This window comes from Acomys russatus, chromosome 24 (genome assembly GCF_903995435.1).
Source record: "Acomys russatus chromosome 24, mAcoRus1.1, whole genome shotgun sequence".
NCBI classification, from domain to species: domain Eukaryota; kingdom Metazoa; phylum Chordata; class Mammalia; order Rodentia; family Muridae; genus Acomys; species Acomys russatus.
The window spans coordinates 23,155,708-23,170,144 of record NC_067160.1 but is presented as its reverse complement, the minus strand read 5'-3'; the positions used below and the strand labels follow the sequence as shown (position 1 = coordinate 23,170,144).

Sequence of the window (14,437 nt, the reverse complement as noted above, 5' to 3'; positions counted from 1 at the left end):
TCCACACAATGCCAGAGACAACTAGATAGCTAAAGTCCACATAAGAAAACAAACAACAAAAGCCAAAGTAATATGGCATTTTCAGAATCCAGTTATCCCAAAGCAATCAGCCTTGGATACAACCAAAATACAAGAAAGTAATCTAAAATCTTTCCTTATGAATGTGATAATGGAGGAAAAGAAAACCCATAAAGAAATACAGAAGATACAGTAAAACAGATTAAGACCCTTAGTAAGGCCATGTCAAAGGCCTACAGAGAGGAAATGAAAAAAATCATTGGAAAAAAAATCATTGGAAAAATTCAAGAACATCAGCACCACCAGGTTCTTGACAGCCTTGTCATTTTTGTCCTCCTCAGCCTTCTGCCACAGGAGCTCCACAATGGGGTGGCCAGGATTGATCTCTTGATGTTTTTTGGCCATCATGTAGCCCATTGTAGAGTTGTCGCTCAGTGCCTGGGCCTTCATGATCTGCTCCATGTTGGCTGTCCAGCCATAGGTGCTTGTCACAATGCATCAGGGTGAAGAAACAAGCCTATTGGAGATTATAACCTTTTCAACCTTCTTATCCAACATGTCCTTCATGAGCTTGCAGAGATTCTCAAACTTTGCCTTGCTCTGCTCCATTTTCTTCTTCTCTTCCTCATCCTCTGGTAGCCCCAGGACTTCCTTAGTCACCAAGACCAGTTTGAAACTGCTCTGCTCTCCTCTGGTTTCTTACTTGAGGATCCGCAAACCCACTCCAACCACATCTACCGCATGATTAAGCTAGGCTTGGGCATTGATGAAGATGAGATGACAGCAGAGGATCCCAATGCTGCTCTTCCTGATGAAATCTCCCCACTTGAGGGTGATGAGGATGCCTCTTGTATGGAAGAAGTAAAGACCCCCCCCCCCAAGAAGCCCATGCCCTCTGTATAGTTCCCCTAGCAGCCTTTGCTCACCTGGCTCTCTGCTCTCATGTCAAGAAAAATCTCTTCTATCCTGTCCTTGTGCCTTAAGGCAGGAAAATCCCCACCCATAGAATGGCAGGGTTGGGAATCGTGTATTATGGGTTTTTTTTTGTTTGTTTGTTTTGTTTTGTTTGTTTTATTTTGTTCCAAAATTAAAAGTATGCAAAAGCATGAAGATGCAGTTAAAAAAAAAAAAAAAGAATTTGGGAACATGCACACAATCAGGTAAAGGAAATCAATTAAAAGTTTCAAGATCTGAAGATGAAAATAGAAACAATAATAAAAGCACAAAGTGAGGAAATCATGGAGAGAACATAGAGAAAAGAAAAACAAGAACTATAGAGGTAAGCATTGCTAACAGAATACAAGAGATAGAGGAAGAATTTGATGCAGCCATCAAAGAACATGTTAATTTAAAAAATTCCTGACACAAAACATCCAAGAAATCAAGAACACCATAAAAAGCAAAACAAAAGAATAATTGGAATTGAGGAAAAAGAAGATGCCTGGCTCCAAGGCCCAGAAAAATATTTCAATAAAGGCATAGAAGAAAATACCCCAAAATAAAGGAAGAGATGAGATGCCTATAAATACATGAGGCCTATAGAACATCAAATATAGTATACCAGAAAAGAAAATCCTCCCACCACATAATAATAAAAACATTAAATGTATAAAACAAAGAAAAATATTTAGAGAGACAAAGGAAAAATTGTAAGTAACCTGCAATGGAAACCTAACAGAATCATACCGAACTTTTCATCAGAGACCAGAAAAGCCTGGGAAGAGGTCTTGCAACCCCTAAGAGACCACAGATACCAGTACAAACTACTATATCCAGCAAGACGTTCAATATCCGTAGATGAAGAAAACAAGATATTCCACAATAAAACCAAACTTAAACATTATCTATCCATGGAACCAGAGGATAATAGAAGATAATAGATACAGAAGGCAATAGAAGGAAAACTCCAATTCAAACAAGCAAATTATACTCAGGAAAACACAGGAAATAGATAACTTCATTTTAGGAAAACAAAAATTAGCCAAGCATACAAACACACTACTACAGCCAACACCAAAATAAAAGGACCTAATAATCACTGGCCATTAATATCTTTCAACATCATTGAACTCAATTCTCCAATTGAGACGCAGACTAAGAAAATTGATATATAAACAAGATACAACATTCTGCTGCATACAATCACACCGCAGCCACAAAGATAGACATTACCTGAGAGTAAAGGGCTAGAAGAGGGCCTTCTGTGCAAACAGACACAAGAACCAAGCTGGAGTACCCATTCTAATATCTAATTAAATAGACTTTCAGCCAAAATTAATCAAAAGAGACGAGGAAGGACACTTCACTTATCAAAGGAAAACTCAAGCAAGATGACATTACAATTCTGAACATTATGACCCAAATACAAGGGCACCCACATTTATAAAATAAATATTAATAAAGTTTAAACTACACATTGTTTCCCACATATTAACAGTGGGAGGCTTCAACACTCTCCTTTCACCAAAAGATAAGTCAACTAAACAGAAGCTAAACCAAGAAATAATAACACTAACAGATATCATAAATCAAACAGACCTAACAGATACTTTCAAAACTTTCACCTGAGCACAAAAGATTATACCTTCTTCTCAGCACCTCATGGAACTTTCTCCAAAATTACCCAGAGTAGGTCTCATAAACAACCTCAATAGATACAAGGGGATAGAAATAATATGTTGTATCCTATCAGACCACTATGGACTAAAGCTGAATCTGAACAACAAAAGAATTAACAAAAAGTAAAGATACACATGGAAACTGAACAACTCTCTACTCAGTGACAGCTGGTTCAGGGGAAAAAAGAAAGAAAGAAAGTAAGAACTTCTTAAAGTTCAATGAAAATGAAGGAACAACATACCAAAACTTATTGGACACATTGAAAGCAGTGCTAAGAGAAAAGTTCATAGCACTGAGTGCCTTTATAATGAGATTGAAAACATCTCACACAAGCAACTTAATGGAACATGTTGAAGCCCTAGAACAAAAAGAAGCAGAAACATTCAAGAGGAGTAAAATGATAGAAATAATCAAATCCAGGGTTGAAATAAATAAAGATGAAACAAAGAGAACAATACAAAGAATCAATGAAACCAAGAGCTGGTTCTTTGAAAAAAATCAACAAGATAGGCAAACTGTAGCCAATCCAACTAAAAGGCATCTTACAAAAAGCAATATACAGATTCAATACAAGCCCTATCAAATGATCTACACATATGGAAAAAAACCAGTATAGCTAAAACAATCCTGTACAATAAAAGGTCTTCTGGAGGAATCTCCATGCCTGATATCAGGCTGTACTACAGAGCAACAGTAATAAAAAGAGTATGGTACTGGCATGAAAATAGACTGGTTGATCAATCAAATAGAACCACAGAGCCAGAAATATAACTCCAGACACCTTGGGACACTTGATTTTTGACAAAAAGCCAAAATCATACAATAGAAAAAATTCAGCATTGTCAACAAATTGTTATGATCTAACTGGGTATCTACATGTAGATAAATGCAAGTGGATCCATATTTATCACTCTGCACAAAATTAAAGTCCAAGTGGATTAAAGACCTCAACACAAAAATCAGACATGCTAAATCTGTTAGAAAAAAAGTGGGAAAGAACTTTGAACTCAATGACACAGGAGACAGCATCTTAAACAGAATACCAATAACTCAAGCTCTAAGATTAACAATTAATAAATGGGACCTCGTGAAATGGAAAAGCTTCTGTAAGGCAACAGACTTGGAAAAGATCTTCACCAACCCTATATCTGAACAACGGTTAATATCCCTAATTTATAAAGAACTCAAGAAATTAAATACCACCAAACCAAATAATCCAATTTTAAGTAGGGGCACAAAACTAAACAGAGACCTGCAGCCATACTTTGGTTGGAGCACTGAGAGTTGTATGGAAGAGTGGGGAGATGGAAAAACCTGGACGTGTCAGGAGCTCAACAGGGAGACCATCAAGGCTGTTGGATCTGGATCCAGGGATGCCTGTCCAAACTGCTGCACCAATCAAGGACAGGCAGAGAGCCTAGAACCTCTCTTTAGATGCAGCCGACGGACATCTCATTCTTCATATCAGGGTGTAGGTGGCAAGTGCAGAGTGCATCTGACATAAACTCTGGTGCCATCAATTTAATTACTTTCTTTTGGAGGGTTGGCCTTGCGGGTGCACAGAAGAAGGGGACACAGGCTATTCTGATGAAACCTGATAGGCTGTGGGCAGAGGGTGGGAGATGAAGGTCCCCTGTTAGAAGACTTGGGGAGAGGAATAGAGCAGAAGAGGGAAGAAGGGTAAAAATGGGAACTGGACAATATGAATGAGGGGATAACAATTGAGATTTATTGTGAAAAAAATTATAATAAATAAAAACTTAAAAATGAGCTCAGTCGTGTTTTAATTCCATGTATGGAATATGTGGGATGTCCAAGGTCATCCTACTGAGGAGGCATGTGATCATTGTCAATAGAAAACTGCTAGCAGAGTCTTTGCCAGGAGAAAAAATACAAGAACTCAGAGGTAGAAGAAAGAGGGCCATGGGAAGACCAATTGGAAGTGATGGTCAGAAGAAGAAGGGAACCCTGCTGCTGCGTTTCCTGTTGCTGCCCAAATATCTTGATAAGGAGACTGATATTGCCACAAAGAACCCTATGGTCCTAAACAACAAGAAGTAGCCAAAAAGACCTATGCCCCTCTCCCCACTAACCTTCTTTCCCTCTTAGCTGCTGTTGGGGTGTTGGAAGGGACTGGAGTAGAGTAGGGAAAATAAGATATAAGAAACCAATAAAATCGATCTTAAAAGTATGCCTACAAAAACAACATCACGAAAATTTCAGGTAAATGTATGGAACTAGAAAATACTATCCTGAATAAAGGTCAGATCCAGAAAGACAAACACATCATGTACTCTCTTATAAGTAGATATTAGCTGTAAAGTATAGAATAACCATGCTACAATCTACTGAGCTGGAGAAGCAAAGTAACAGGCATGGCTCAAGGGGAGACACATGAATCTCCTTGGGGAGGGGAAATAGAATAGACACCATGAGTAGAGGCGGAGTTTGAGGGAGAGGAGCAGGAGGAATCAGGTGATGAGGAAGATTGAAGGAGAGAGTACCAGAGGAGACATCTGGAATTGGGAGCATCTTGTGGACAAGATAGAAATCTAGTACAATTGAAAATCCCAAGAATATATGAGATTAACCCTAGGTAAGATTCTCAGAAAATGGGGTAGGCAAAGCCTGAACTGTCTATCTCCTGAAACTAGACAAGACTTCCAGTAGAAGAGATGGACACCAACTCAACCACATAACCTTGGACCAAAATTTTGTCCTGACTACAAGACGTGCTGGGATAAACATGGTACAGAAATTGTGGGAGCGGCCAACCAATGACTGGTACATCTTGTACATCTTGAGACCTAGTCCATGAGAGAGAGACCATTCTTGACACTGCCCAGAGGGCCAGGAAAAAGAGGCTGGATATGCCAGAGACTTAGCAACCAAACAGGGCTGGGAAAAATAGTCAATGAAATGATTACTTTAAACCCCTACCCAGATCTAGCCAATGGTCAGAACATTCTCCACAGTTGAGTGGAGAGTGGGATATGACTTTCTCACGTACTCTGGTGCCTCACATTTGACCATGTCCCCTGGAGGGGGAGACCTGGTGGCACTCAGAGGAAGGACAGCAGGTTACCAAGAAGAGACCTGATACCCTATGAGCGTATACAGGGGGAGGTAATCCCTCTCAGGAACAGTCATAGGGGAGGGGAATAATGGGAAAATGGGAGGGAGGGAAGAATGGGAGGATACAAGGGATGGGATAACTATTGAGATGTAACAAGAATAAACTAATAAAAAATAAAAATAAAAAAAGAGAAAGAAATGATTACTAATGATACTCTGCTATACTATTTGTCCCAACTGTTGCCAGAGAGGCTTTATTCAACAAGTGATAGAGGCAGATGCACAGACCCACAGCCAAACATTAGATTTTGCTGGGGGAATTCAGCTGAAGAGGGAAGGAATGATTGTAGGAACCAGAAGGGTCGAGAATACAACATTAAGAAAACACACAGAATCAACTAACCTGGGCGTACAGTGACTCATAGAGACTGAACTGACAGCGAACCTGCATGGATCTGACCTGGGCTCTCCACACATATGTTATAGTTGTGTTGCTTGGTCTTTTTGTGAGACTCCTAACACTGGGATTGGGAGATGTTTTGTACTCTCTTGCCAGCTTTTGGGATGCTTTTCCTCATACTGTGTTACCTTCTCCAGCCTTAATATGAGGGAATGTGCCCAGTCCTACTGCAACTTGATATGCTATATTTGCTTGCTATCCCTGGGAGTCCTGTCTTTTTCTGAAGAGAAATTGAGGAGGAGTGGAGGAGTTGGAGGTACGGGTATGTGGGGGAAGGACTTGGAGGAGACGAGGAAGGGGAAACGGTGAACAGGATGCAGTAATAATAATAATTATAAAAGAAACTTAAGAAAGACATATCCTACAATTTGTAACTTATGAGTTAGTAGCTTCATTTTTATTGCTTACTCTCAAAATCTCTGCTGTTTTTAAGAGTGACCAGACTCTAAACCTTTCATACAACTATTTCAAAGGACTAAGTTTTAGGGAGATTATGTAGTTATCCTTCATTTACCCACTGACAAAGTCTGTGAACATGGAGACCATGGTCAGCTTTTGGAGGAAGCACAGACTGAGTTCATGAGTGAGAAGCTTCAGTGAGAATATCTGGGTCCATCAGCTTGCCTCTTCCAGGATGAAGCTCACACTCAGTGAAACAACTGTGGCTGGGGTCAGTATTCTCAGAGTGCCACAGCAGCCTGTGAGTGGAGACTAGCTGAATGAAGAGCATCCATACCTTCCCGGCCACTCTTATACACACACAGAATATTTGTTATGCAGAGGCAGGACTGGGAGGGGAGAGTTAGGGGTTCATGCTTTATAGACTGTCATTGTTCTTCTCAAGAAGAATTTTGTCCCCATTCTTATGACATTAGGACAACTTCTAGAGACTAAGAATTGGGATTTTCTTAAATAATTTGGCCTTGTGGTTTTTAGTGAAGGAGTGAGTCCATGTCCTGTCCTGGATGACATTGTAAATGAGGGGTCATCTTCCATGATTTTTTCATTTTAATAATTTTTCCCACTCTGTCCTAGAGTTTATCAGTCCTCTTTTTCCCCCACAATAGTACCTACTTTTTAATCTATCTATTGGCATTTTATTTACCAATATTAAAGTTTTCACTCTAGAAAATTTTGAAGTTCCCATAACTTCTACTTCTCTGCGAAGTTCAGTATATGGTTTCACTTGATCTAGTTGTATCTTGAACGTACTTACTGTAGCTGCTACATAATTTTTGTTCAAAGGCTACCACAGAGAATTAATCTACATTTCTATTTGACTATTTTATTTAATTCTTTATTAACTTTTTGTTTCTTTTTGTATGAAGGAATCTGTTACTTTAATGTTGGAAGTTGTAGATTGTGTATTATTCAATCTGAATAGTACAGCCACACTGCTTTCTGTGTGCTTCTTTCCAATTTTTTTCTTGCCTCAGAATGTCTAATGTAAACTGTCATAAAAAGAAACCTGACTAATATGCCATGTGCCTGTGTAAGGTAAATTCCACAGTTCCTGAGAATGGAGCAGTTGTATCCAGGAGTCACATATGGACTCTACTTATCATGTCCTTGAAGATGCTAAAAGAATTATGTTCAGTTATATGGAATTCATTCTTAAAAGCATGTTCTAAATACACTTCAGAGAAAATGATAAGAGATTCTCCTGCAATCACAAAATCTAAATATTCAAAGAACACTTTGTAAATGTATATTTGAAATTCTACTTTCTGACTGATTACCATATATAGTCAGTAGGCATTAGGTTTTTCTCTCCAATTTCTTCCAAATCAAGAAACACCTTTAACAGCCAGCAAATTCCCTACGAAAAAAATGTTGAGTCACTTGAGATACTCTTCTTTCACCAACATCCAGTCTCCAAATCACCTCCAGACACACCCTAATCCCACCCCTGTTCTCTATGTATATTGCTACTTTGCTATATAGTGCCATTTCTTCTATGTTTCAATATGTTACTTTCTAGCCATTCTTGTTACTGTTTATTTTGTCTTTTCTAATCCATTTACTAAAGAACAGGCAAAACAGTGTTTATACAATGTTCTATCTTAAACCCTCTAGTAGTATCAACCCCGCAGACATGAGGAGAAAGACCACTGACCCAAATCATTATGGCCAAATTAATTGAAGCAAACATGTTTTACTCATGTACAAGAGCTGTTTCTCTGTAAAGGCGTGCTGCAAGAGATCAGCATTAGACACGAAAAAGATATATATATATATATATATATATATATATATATATATATATATATATATATGTGTGTGTGTGTGTGTGTGTGTGTGTGTGTGTGTGTGTGTGTGTGTGAGTGTGTGTGTATGTGTGTGTGTGTGTGTGTCAGAAGTAGGGGGTTTTCAAATGATGACTAAGGTAGGCAAATAGGTTTGGTTACAGAAGCAGAACATAGGCATAACAAGTGGGTCATAACAACCTCCTAAAACAAATACATGGTTTCAAAGTGATCATAACAAATTAGCAACAAGGTATTCATAATAGAGCTATCATAGCAAGGTTTGGTCTTAACAAAGCAGTCATAACAAGGTGGTCTTTAGCTAAACCAATAAGACAACTAAAGGAGATCAAGGGGATACAAATGGGAAAGGAAGAGGTCAAAGCATCTCTATCTGCAGATGATATGATAGTATTTATAAGTGACCCCAAAATTCTACCAGATAACTCCTACAGCTGATAAACCCCTTCAGCAAAGTGGCAAGATACAAAAATCAGTAGCCCTCCTTTATACAATGGATAAACGAGCTGAAAAAAAATTAGGGAAACAATACCCTTCACAATAGCCACAAATAACACAAAATATCTGGGTCTAACTCTAACCAAGCAAATGAAAGCAATTTTATGACATTAACTACCAGTTTTTGAGGAAATAAATTGAAGAAGAATATCAGAAGATAGAAAGACTGCCCATGCTCATGGATCAATGGGATTCACAGTAAAAATGATCAACTTACCAAAAGCAATCTACAGATTCAATGAAGTTCCCATTCAAGTTCCAACACAATTTTTACAGACCTTGAAAGAGCAACCCTCAATTTTATATGGAAAAATTAAAAATCTAGGATAGGTAAAACAATTATGTACAATAAAAGAAATTCTAGAAGTATCACCTTCCCTGATGGACAGGGCCATTAAAAAACAAACAAAAAACAAACAAACAAACAAAAAAACAAACCTCAAAGTATTGATCTAAAAACCGGCAGGTGATCAATGAAATCAAATCAAGGATCCAGAAATAAACCCACACACCTATGGACACTTGATTTTTCACAAACATGCCATTCAAAGTGAAAAAAGAAAACATCTTCAACAAATGGTGCTAGTCTAACTGGAAGTCTGTATCTAGTAGAATGCAAATACATTCATATTTATTACCCTGCACTAAACTTAAGTGTTGAGATCAGGAACTGTAGGGAAATGTGGTGAGTGGTGACAGAGCCCATGCAGAATCCCAGGAATCAGACTCTAGAGATAAGACTCAAAAGTGCAGTTCTAACTTTCTTGTTCAGTGTAAAGGCCTTTAAAAGGTTAAAGGGCCAATCAGACTATCTCATATTAGCCTCAAGCATGGATAGCAATCACTCAGGTTGGTATAACTTTGAAGAAGTGTAGGGGTTGTGGGGGAACAAGGTCACCTTAGGAGACTCCTGTCAAAAAAGGGGGAAGCAGTCACTGCCTTACTCTCAGATCCATTTTGAGACTTCACTAGTGTGCTAGGAGTCCCAAGAAGATCAACACTGTGTGCACTGGATCAGGACCATTCAAAGATTCTTAGGAGCAGCTGACTCCCCATTCTCTGTGGGCCTCCAAAAGGCTTATCTCAATGCTCCCCACAGGTTCCCCCTCTGTCTTAATTTCAAGGTTAAAATCTCCAGAAGGAGAGCTTTTGTGCACTGATTTTGGAGGCGTATACAATTTTTCAGTTGTATCAGGGAAATATAATAAGTAAAATTATAATTGCCATGGCATAGATTACTGGGTGAAAATAAAGTAGTGAGCTTGGAAGCCACATCCTGGAAGCAATGTCTCCTCAGATTGAGTAGGTGCATCCTCTATAGTGGTATTTATAGCCACTATCTCCAGGTGGAGCTTATGGAGCAGAATCATAGCATAGTGGAATAATTTCTTAAAAATAGTTAACTACAAATGGACTGGTCCTTGAAAATGCTGACTTAATGGATAATTCTTATTTTGTTGTATATAGCTTATCTTATTAAATAGAAAGGGGGAGATGAAGGAGAGATAAACCTATTTTTTTATGATCCCACGTGTGGGACTGGAATGGTCCTGTGAGAGAACAGGTGATGTTAATCCACTCGAAGACCAACCACCTCATGTGGGAGCTTGATTGTTGCCAGCTGAAAAGATCCCATGAACAGACTCTGGGAGGAGATATAGAAATGAGCCCAGAACTGAAGGCGGGGCTCATTGGAGACTTGGGATAGTTTCGGCTGTTGTCGCTCTATTTCAAGAGGTTCCTAAAGAGAACTGCTCAAGGGAAGGCTTTTGGGCTCTGGATCCTGCTGAGGTTCCGGGTTTTGGTTACTCCAGGTTCCAGCAGAAGAAATTCTGCTGATTACACCAGTAGAATTGTTCCTTGGAACTGATATCTTTATGGTTTTGTTATTGTGTCCCTTAATCTTCATTTCCTATGGTTTTGGTTACTTGGGTTATAAGCGACATATGCTTAGTTAATAAGTTATAATAACATATATTGGTTAAGAAAATTGAGCCTACATATACCTTTTTCACAAAACAATACATAGTATAGATAATGGATCAGTGAGCCATTATGATAGACTAAATGAGTGAAAGAATCATTCCGTTTACTTATCATTTTTCCAGACTCATGTATGTGTACATGGAAATAATCTTTGGTCAATTTGATGAGACTTAAATGCGTGTGAAGCACACATCCTTCTTATTTTTTCTTCTTTCCAAGTATACACTTTAGTTTCTTCTAGCTGGTCCAATTTTGTCTTTGTATTGATTTACAAGAGTTTTGCATTCCTGTGTACTTTTTTTTTGCTCTTATTAATGAAAAAATAATTTAAGACTTTTATGCTTTGATTCTTTTTGTCAGTGAGGTTTGACTTTCTTAGTAGACCACTTGAAACCTTCTCCTCTGGCCATAAGTTACCATTGAGTCTCAAAGAAATTTTATGTTCTTAGGTTTAAAAGTCAGTACAGAATGCACAGAATTATCTTTCACCCTTGCTTAGGATCAGCCTCCAAATTGTGTTCACAGTTCATGGAAAAGAAAAAGTAGATCAAATCTCTGTGGGAATAATCAGTACCTGTTAGACACAAATATTGGCATTATGTGCCTTAATAACTTGAAATATATTCTATTTTTGCATAAGAATAATTCTACTCTTTACAAGTTTATATCATTGATGCTGGATAAGCCGTGTCCCCCAATTCATATTTGAAGTCCTAACTCTTAGTGTGAGTACGTTTGACAATAAGGTCTTTGGGAAGTAATTGGGTTCACGTTAGTTCAGAAGGTTGTTGAGAGTCTCCTGACATTTATAGAAAACACTGTGGTCCTGTCCACACCTTCTCCAGAAGGTAGAGACAAAATGGAAAAGTGGCCATCCTCAAATCAGAAAGAGTCCTCAGGAGACAGCGACCCTGCTGGCTGGCAGCCTGATCAAATTCCCAAACAGTGAGAAACTAAAGGTGCATGATTTCCCGACACTATGTGCTATTTGTCATGACAGTTTACACTGAACAACAGAATCTTTGAAATGTTAGTTATTTGAGAGTAAAGTCCATGTTCCTTTTTTTTTTTTTTTTTTTTTTTTAAAGTGAGGAAACACAGGAGTTCTAAATGTCAGGGTAAGAATTTGGGAGAAGAGTCTGAACTAGAACCCAGGAGAGCCAACACATATTTCGCTGTTAATTCCACCACACTGCGTGAACTCCAAGCAAATTTGAAGCCACATGCTGATAATAAAAGCCTGATTATTAATAATTAAAAACAAAAGGTGACACAGATAGAGGGAGGTTTACTGAATGGATCTTTTTTTCATATCATACAATGCCTTTGGTCTTTTAAGTGAAACTTGTTAGAGAATCAAAGCCCACAGGGTTTTCTTTTTTTTTCTTTTTCTTTTCTTTTTTCTATTTTTTTAATGTAATTACAACCTCAGGGCTTGTTAGCATCTTCTGCAATAATTATAGGACCAGCTATCTCATGAATATAATTACCTGATCTTTGATGTACTGAAATGATTATCAAGCATTCAGCACAGCAGGTGAATGTCACAGGGTGGCTGAGGCAAGAAGATGGTTTGTCTGTGTCCAGGTTTGGCCATGTTGAGTCTGTATTTTGCTACTGCTGCCAACATATTTACAAACATACAAATACAGCTTGTCTTTTTCCAACCATTCTAACCACCTTACATTGAATATTCAAAGGGGAATGGCAAAACTGGGAATTATTTCAATGTTGAATTGATAGCTGCAGTGTCAACTAATATAAAGTTTCTCTTCATTGCTAACTTTCTTTTAACTGAAATGTGTACTTTATTTGGTCAAACAATTAGTGTAGCTGTGAATAACATGCATGCACACCAATTATTAATTCTTTAATCTCATACACACTTTCTACCTATAAATCATTAAATCCTAAGCATCATGCATATATCCAAGGTGTATATCTTTAAACTATCTATAAATTTTTTTTTGTATTTAAATTATATCCCAATCTTCAAATAGTAAATGCTAAATCCCTTACTTCTCTTTGGGACCCAGAATGCTGCTTTACTGGACATAGGGTATTTACAAGTATAATCAAATTAACAAAAAAAAATAATGCATGAGCTAATAATGGCATCTAAATACAGACACAGGCATAGGAGTGATGCAGCTTCCAGAAGGACTGACAAAGGCTGGTGACCAACAAACAGAAGCAGGGAAGAGACAAGAATTCTGAAGTCTGAGATGGCTAAGCTTGTAAAGCCATTTGCTGCCCAGCTGGTGCTCAGTGCTTGATCTCCAGGACTCCCAAAGCAGAAAGAGAGAAATGACTCCCACAGGATGTCTTCTGAATTCCACATATTCCCCATACCATGTACCCATCTAACACACACACAGACACACACAAACACACACACACACACACACACACACACACACACACACACACACACACACTAAAGCACCCATGCATGTACATAAATGTAAATAAGAAGTCTAAAAATAACAACAGTTCTGCGTTTCTGAGGCAGCATAGCCATATTGATGCCTTGGTTTTAGATTTCCAGAATCCAGGACTGAAAGAGAAGACATTTTCATTGTTTTCAAGCACACAGCTTGTGGTCTTTCGTTGTAGCAGGTTAGGGCACTAATAAACTCTTATTTACAGCATTCTGTCCTCCTATATTCAGTCTCTCACCAAAGTCCATAAAACATGCATTTTTCTCAGAGTCAAACCATCAGAAAAGGTTGTGTTTGATTCCCATTCTGAATCAAGTTTTAAGACATTTGATTTGCTGTTTTCCATTCATTAATAACTTTATGTGTTTTATAATCAAAACGGAAGGGAAGAAATTGGAGAGGTTTTGAAGTAGTGAAGTTTTGTATTGTTTATAAACATTCTTCTCTGTATTTACCAGTCTTCAATTACAGACAGGGGAGCAATTGTATCACGGTAATATTTTGAAATTATATTTCAAATCATTCATACCTGCTGAAACACCCATTTAAAAGTTCACAGGGAGTAGACAGAAATTGTTAAATTCCTGAAAGAACTTTCAAGTCTCAAACAACAGGCTTCTTTATCTGAAATGAAATATACTTAATATTAAAATGTCTGTAGATTACTTATATGATTATATTTTATATATTTATAAAAATGCACAGATGTGTCAGGAAAACTCAAATCCAGTTTAAATATTTAACTCTTCAAATCATACCAAATATGTTTTTGTGTTAGTTATTTTTAAATAAAAACTTCTGTATAAGAACCATGGCTTTCATCCAATACACATTTATATTCTTTTTGCAATGATCCTTATATGAAAAGAACTGTGTAATTCTCAAGTTTAATTTATAAAACACAATGCCTCCTCTCCTGGACATTCCTCCTCATATGTCATTCCTCCTGGATCACCTAGAACATGCTCTGGATTCTGGATGCTGAGTCTCGCCATGATAAAGGCCATCAAAATGTAAAAACATTTGGCAAAATCTCACACAAGCCTCAAAATGCAACTGGAGATGTCTGGCAG

The 14,437-nt window shown here is 37.8% G+C and overlaps 1 protein-coding gene across 1 annotated transcript in view; it reads right to left on the bottom strand.

Annotated features, from left to right (window-relative positions):
• Positions 1-243: 243 nt before the first annotated feature.
• LOC127207681 (putative heat shock protein HSP 90-beta-3) overlaps positions 244-14,437 on the bottom strand; it is a 33,239-nt gene continuing 19,045 nt past the window's right edge. Inside the window, 1 exon segment of the mRNA XM_051167099.1 lies at positions 244-716. Coding sequence (XP_051023056.1) covers positions 244-716 — 473 coding nt within the window.